The 7693-nt window shown below is 36.2% G+C and overlaps 1 protein-coding gene across 2 annotated transcripts; it reads right to left on the minus strand.

Moving 5' to 3' along the window:
* Positions 1 to 413: 413 nt before the first annotated feature.
* LOC306858361 (single-stranded DNA-binding protein, mitochondrial) lies at positions 414 to 6434 on the minus strand. 2 transcript variants are annotated; one of them, XM_079398867.1, is made up of 7 exons: positions 6127 to 6434; positions 5603 to 5677; positions 5474 to 5531; positions 1886 to 2026; positions 1118 to 1205; positions 944 to 1032; positions 414 to 843 (listed from the first exon to the last, which is right to left on the minus strand). In XM_079398867.1, the coding sequence occupies exons 2-7, from the start codon at positions 5624 to 5626 to the stop codon at positions 803 to 805; spliced, it is 441 nt and encodes a 146-aa protein (XP_079254993.1). In that variant the 5' UTR covers positions 5627 to 5677; positions 6127 to 6434; the 3' UTR covers positions 414 to 802. The 2 variants fall into 2 exon arrangements, with proteins under 2 accessions (XP_079254993.1, XP_079254994.1); XM_079398868.1 differs by having other exon boundaries at positions 5998 to 6132.
* Positions 6435 to 7693: the final 1259 nt, after the last annotated feature.

Raw genomic sequence — 7693 nt, forward strand, 5'->3', positions numbered from 1 at the left:
AGCCCGTCTGACCAATAGGAGAACACTAATGTATGATTGACGTGAAACTGCTCCAATTAAAGGCGACTCCTCATAACCTCTTAACAAACCGTATAAAGCCAAGAATACCAAACTCTGTGCACCGCCTCAGGTCCCATATCTTGTCTTTTTTTTTTTTTTGATGTTTAAATACCATGAAAAAGTAATCTTACTCTGATTTTAAGTAAAGTGCATTTAAGATGATCTTAGTATATTTTGGAGGCTAAAAAAAAAACACTATTGGTAAAATGCGCACAAACTCGACTGAAAAACAAAAGTAAGAAATGAAACTACTGTTCTCAGTTTCAAAAGCTAGCTCTTAAAGAATTTCTGAAACCAGAAGGTGTCTTGTACATTTTACATCACATCATATAGACACGGATGGCATAAGTATTCAAAACAAATCCTTTACTGCCAAACTATTGCATTTATTGATGAACATTAGCATGACATTACAAGAAATTTGAAGTGATTTGGTTAGACATAACTTCAAATATGATGCTTTTATGTTTCATAAGTGCAAAAAAAGGGACATTTAGCATTTCTTCTTATACAAAGAGAGTCCAATCCAGTTCATGGCTCTGGAGAGTGTTTACATGGCAAAGTGCATCTGTCAACACCCTCTGTCGGAAATAAGACAATCATACAAACAACACCACTTCTTATGTCTATGTATGACTGTTAGGGTCAGACAGAATGATACGCAGAGGTTAATGTCAGTGAGCAGAGTAACACTATATCAAATATCTTCTTTTGGTTCCTAAAGTCCGGAAAGGCATCTTCATCACTGGTCTCGCAGATTTTCACTTAAAAACACAATATTATCTGTGGAAAGAGACAAATGATATTTGGTAAACTATTAAAGCAAAAACAAAGCATAAAAAATAAGCAGTTGAGACATGTATAGTCTGTTGTGAACTCTGACCTGTGATAATAGTTGTTGCCTGTCGCCTGACGTTGTTTTTATCCATGTACTCTCCATAGTCAAGCTTTCCTTCCACAAGAATCCGAGACCTGAAAATAAGGTTGATTCTTGGTTAACAGCTGCATGATTTATTTTTATATCTATAAATGGCTCCAGAACAAATACAGAACACACCCTTTCTTTACATACTGATACGCCACATCTCTGAGGCCTGGTTTGAAGACTGAAATTCTGTGCCATGTTGTTTTCTGGCTGACATCTCCTGCAAAAAAAATAATAATAATATTTCAGGATATCAAGAAAATTTTCTTTGAAAAAAAATAATCTGTAAAAATGTAAATGTCTGTAAAAAAAGATTTTAGAATAAGTTTGCTTGTTACCCACATACTTTAAAAGGATCTTTTTAACAACTATTTTTAATCGTGTCATATGTTCAAGGGGTACACAGACAAATTTATTTTTACTTTAATTTATCCAGAAAACAAAACATAAAATACAAAAAATAACCTTAGTAACTATATACATGTACAAAAACATGAACATTTTTAATATATAAACAAACAAGTTTAATAATAATAAAATCAAATAATTATATAAATAAAAATGTATAATATATGAAGAAAATAGTAATAAGCAGAATTTCAAAATCTAATTATCAAAATCTAATTATGAGATAAAAAGCATCAAAGTTGGATTTCAACCATTAATTTCACTATAATTTCAATATTTGACATGGCCTTAGTCAATATTAAAGATATGAAGGTTAATTTTTCATAGAATGTTCTAAGGAAACAGAGAGGGTCACACACACACACACATATATACACATATACATACATATATATAAATATTAAATATTAATAATAATGACGTCAAATAAAATTAAATGGGTGCTTCTCCATTACAAAAATAAGATGGGAATAGTAGACAGATTGATTTCACCTGTACTTGTTGGTTCTCCCTCCCCAGAACGCCACATCTCGTTTGTTGCCATGGAGAAGATGGTGACAGGGTTTCTGCCCTCCACCTGTCTCATGACGGGGTCCTGTCCCACTCGCCCAAGCAGCTGCACCCGGTTAATAGCTGTCAAGAGACAAAACAAAGATGAAGGACATTTATCAATAATATCACACACATGCTCTCCAAGATGACCGCTGGCACGTTTGGTGTGCTTGTGATGTGTTTAGTTTACATAATTATAAGAAATGTTTTAGTAAATGGCCCTAAAGATGGCATGGACGAGTCTTTACGAAGCAAATACAGCCATCCAAACAAGTTTTTAGTTACTAAACAGTTGGACTATGGAAAGAAAACTTTGTTGGAAACGTTCCTGTACCCTGGCAGGTATCCAGCCAGGTGTAAATCAAAGGCTGGAGTTAAGCTGCAAATTAACGGCGGTGATTTAATCATCTGTATGTGCCTACTATTATCTGGGGATATTCACCAATGTCCCGGTCCGATGCCCGACTTTGGACCTAGGAATATGGAGGAAATTGCGACGAGTGTGACGGTATGTTGGCCTTCCAGTCAATGCAGTGATGGGAGCAAATATTTGTCCATGAGTGCAGCCGACTTGGGTGGAGAAGTGCATGGAGTCATCGAGAGAACGGAGCTGGACTTGGGAAACATGACGGCATCCCTTGATGAGTGTAAGCAATCTGGAGATCCGGACCTGCGGTTCCGTTCAGTTCAGTCATCCTTTGCGGTCTTGGAGGATATCCGTAAGGTTAAGCCAACTGTGGAGTTATTCCTTTCGACGAGGGGACTTCACCTGCTTCATCTTAACATCAGAAGCCTTCTCCCAAAAATTACCCAGATACGTCTCCTCAGATTGATAAATATTTAGCATCACGCAATCTATTATATGAGTTTCTGTCTGGCTTTCGTAAATCTCATTCTATTGACATCTGTGTACTGTATCTAACTGACCATATTAGGAGGGAGGTAGATAAAGGTTATTTTTGACTCAGCTTTCAATACTATAGTCCCCATCAAGCTGGCATCTAAACTCACAGACCTCGGCCTAAACTCCTCACTCTGTGACTGGATTCAAGACTTCCTCACCGGCAGACCTCAAGTGGTGAAAGTTGTCCAGTTCACCTCAAACTCCATCACTCTGAACGTAGGAGCCCCACAGGGCTGTGTCCTGAGTCCCCTGCTCTACTCTCTCTACACGCATGACTGCGTATCCTCTCACAGCTCCACATCTATTGTCAAATTCGCTGATGATACTGTGGTTCTGGGCCTCATCTCCAACAACGATGAGACCGCATAATTGGATGAGATAGAGACTCACATCATGGTGCCAGGACAACTGTCTCTCTCTGAATGTGAGCAAAACTAAAGAGCTGATCATGGACTTTAGGAAGAGACAGCAGCAGCCCTACACTCCTCTTATGATCAGTGGGACCCCTGTGGAGAGGGTGAGTAGCTTCAAGTACCTCGGTGTAAACATCTCCGAGAACCTGACTTGGACTACACACATCCAAACACAGGTTAAGAAAGCCAGGCAAAGACTGTACCATCTGCGACAGCTGAGGAAATTCAGGGTCTCGCCAGCAATCCTGAAAACTTTCTATTCAGGGACCATAGAAAGTGTATTGACTCTCAGTGCATCTCAGTGTGGTATGGAAACAGCTCCAATCAGGACTGCAAAGCACTACAGAGAGTTGTGCGCTTAGCTGAGCGCATCTCAGGGTCTGCTCTCCCCTCTCTGCAGGACATCTACCTCAAACGCTGCAAAAATAGAGCTGTTAAAATTATCAAGGACTCAAATCACCCTGGTAACCGTCTATTCACTTTGCTTCCATCTGGTAAGCGCTTCCGTAGCCTGATGGCAAAAACTGAGAGACTTAGGAGGAGCTTCTTCCCCCAGGCCATCAGGCTCCTAAACTCTAACTCTATGTCATAACATCACATGACTCCATGTAAATATCACCATATCTATAAGCTATTCAGAATTTTTTTCTACCTCATATTGCTGCTATTTAAATACCCTGTACAACTTTTTGCACATTCCTGTTTATTACCATTTAATTCAACAACATACTGACCTGCACATTTATATTTTTTATATTTTTTCTACTTTTCTTTTTCTTAATATTTGTATACTTTATAATTGCACTGTCCTTGGAGCGGACCTGACCTACATTTCACTGCTGGCTATACTCTGTATAATTGTGTATGTGACAAATAAAAATCTTGAATCTTTGTGGTATGGTCATGTTAGATATACAGAAGGCCTTTGATACAGATGACCATGGTATTTTGGTATGCAAATTAAAAGCCAACTGTCAGATGGGTGAGTTCTTATCTGAAGGATAGGAAGCAGGTGGTGGATATTGGAGGTACAATGTCTCAACCACAATGTATAGAATGTGGGGTTCCTCAAGGGAGTGTCTTGGGTCTACTTTTTTTCCTTATATATATATATAAATGACCTTAAGTCTGTATGTTCATGTGAACTTTTTTTATATGCAGATGATTCAGCAATATTGGTTTCACATAAAGATAAAAACATAGTTGAAAGAACCCTTAGTGTAGAACTATCGAATGTCAGTAGGTGGATGTTAGACAATAGGCTATAATAGACAAAGATATCCTGGTTTTAAGGTTTTAGTTGGATATAATGAGATTAGTGTAAAGGAATCAGTTAGTTACCTTGGTTGTTTGTTGGATTGCCACTTGTCGGGAGTGGGCCAAACGCAAAAGGTTATTACCAAAGAGTATGTTTCTTGGCCAGAATCTCAAGGTTTCTGGACAAGAAAACAATGTTAACTCTGGCAAATGCTTTAATTCAACCATATTTTGACTATGTATGTTGCTCTTGGTATAATGGTGTCTTAAAGCACCTGAAACATAGTCTTCAGACTGCTCAAAATGGGGCTATAATAAGGCTTATTTTGAACCTCCCCATGAGATCTCATCTTGATATTTCTCATTTTGAGACTATTGGGTGGTTAAAAGTAGAAGATCGAGTTTCTCAGATTCACATGTGCATGGTACATAGGACTGTGTATGGGGTTGTCCCTAAATATTTGGTTAATTATTTTAATAGAGTGAGAGATGTTCACAGCTACTCCACAAGGGGCAGCCTTACTGATTTTGTACTTCCGAGAGTTAAGAGTAATTTTGGTAGAGTCCTTTATGTATGTAGCAACAAGCTTGTTGAACAGGTTGCCAGGAAATTTAAAGATGATTAGAAGTTTAGGAGGTTTTAAGAAGGCATTGAAAAATGACTTAGATGCCAATATTAGTATGATAATTTTTTTTTATTGTTTTGTTAGATCTATTTAATATATATATATGGATGTGATGATTGATGTTTGATCTGTTTTTCTTGTTTTAATTTTGTTCCCTTCCCTTTTCCCTATGGGACAACAATGGAAATAAGCCCTAGGGCTTTATTGTGTTATCCTGACTTTTTTTTTTGTATGTTACACTTGTATGGTGTATCGTATTTTTTTATTCAGTAAAAAGAAGGGTCAAATCAAATCAAGCCAGTGCATTTAATTACTGACAGATACTCACATCTCTCCAAGATCAGGCTTGCATCTGTAGTCCTGTGCCGGATGAACTGTTTAAGCATCTGTCAGGACAGAATAACAACAGTCAGCCAGTAATAATTCTCATGAACACTTCTGCATGTTGTTTGTTTACCTGTGCAGAGGCATTTCTCAACATCTTCTCTACTCTGTGGATGAAGCCAAGACGTTTGCTGACAGGTCATTCACTCTATAATGGGAAAATCGACTTATTAGAGTAATACAGGTATAATAGAAAACGAATTACAGCAAAGTAAAGTTAAATAGACTATTTGCCTAATTCTTAACCGTCTACAAAGACCGTAATGCCAAGTAATGTAGATGTAGTTCAAGGTAAACATGTTAAACTCTTAAAATTATAAAACATTTTCAATAGTTGATGCAATGTTATTATATCACGTTCATTAAAGTGTCATATTCGGCTATTTTAAACTAATTTAAGCTCTGTTTTGTATCTATTTACAGCAATCTAGTGATGAAACACATGTTAATCTCCCGCCATTCACTTACATCAACTAAGTTAGTCACGTTTAGAAGAAGCACGTAATAGTGTTTATACGCTTTACAACGACGATTTATAATCTATATCAGCTTAGCAATTTATTTAAAAGACAAACGTAAAGATAAACTTTGACTTACAAGTTCAGAAGATCTTGATGCTCAATAACCCACGCTGTTTCCGGTGCGCTTAGAAAACATTCCCCAGTAGCAACAAACACTCACGAACATCCGTTCCGTTCTGTGCTCATATTCTAGATACGTCCGTGCCTTCAGCTGTGGGCATTTTTAAGAAGTGTTTTATATTATGCATAGTTTAAATGAAAAATTACCGTAGAAATATCTGATATGAAAAACAAAAAAAGCTTGCAAATCTAGCCTATATATTTTTTTTATTATAATGCCACAAAACTGTTATATTCGTGGCCTGCAGATGGCGCTATTGACACGCGACAAACACATTTGGAAGAATTGATGAGTCTGGATCCACTGGGTTTTGATCATTTGTTCATCATCATCTCATGTGTGTTTTAACGCTTTTGCTCAGGTGGCAGATGCTGAAACATTGCCTGAGGTGTTCAATAAAACACAGGTGAAATGAAAACCCCAGTCCTTTATTGTCTCATGTAGGGGGGCTCGTTTAATGCAGTGAAGATGCTGTGAAGTTTAATATCAGTCACATTCTCAGCAATGTTTTCTCCTGAACACAGATTTCAGCCGAGCGGAGAGCAGGTTTTGATGTGCCACTGGGAAATGCCGGAGAAACACGGTCAAGGACGTGATAATGATTCTATTAGGAGATGCATTATCTCAGGAAAAATGACAAGCCTTGCAAGGACACCAGAGCTCATTCTGCAGCATAATGTGCCACCAACTGCACCAACAACACGCTTATGCAAAGACTGTGATCTGTCATTGTGAAGGTGAACATATGCAAACACAGTTCTTAAGATGCACCTCATATTCATCTGACCACACTGTAACTAGAGAAGTCCAGTACAGGGTTTTGCTTCCAGAACCAGATTTTACACTTCAAAACGAAGGCTGTTTTCATAGAAAAACCATATTTGGTCCCCAAAAGAGCCTTTCAGTGATCAGCTCTTATGAAAAGAACTATTTCTTCTTAGTGTAAAGAACATTTTAATAATCTAAAGAACCGTCTTCCACTATAAAAAACATTATTTGTAAATTTGGACCTTTTTTTCTTCCTTTTTATTTAGTTTTTATTTTTTATGTTATTTTTTATTTGTGTTTTGTTTGTGGAAAAATACTATAATAGGATCACAGAATTAAAAAGTTGCTATCTAAACTATAAATCTGTTTATTTTACTAATTTATTTTGTAATCAAGATCAAAAATTATATTTATATTTATTTATTGTAAGTAAATTTGCAAGTATACTTTTTTGAGAATTTGTAGTTTTTATTTTATTTTTAGCATTTTTATTTGTTTTTTAACAACTTTAGTTTATAAAAGTTTTTGTTTACATAATATATGTATGTGTACTGTGCATATTTATTAGGTATATAAATACACACACATACAGTAAATATTTAGAAAATATTAACATGTATAAATTTATATTCTTATATTTTATATTATATATAAATATATTGAACATATAAACATAACATATTTTTCTTAAATATATACATGTGTTTGCATTTGTATATACATAATAATTATAAACATTATACACGCATATATT

Source organism: Barbus barbus, assembly GCF_936440315.1.
Source record: "Barbus barbus genome assembly, chromosome: 39".
Classification (NCBI taxonomy): domain Eukaryota; kingdom Metazoa; phylum Chordata; class Actinopteri; order Cypriniformes; family Cyprinidae; genus Barbus; species Barbus barbus.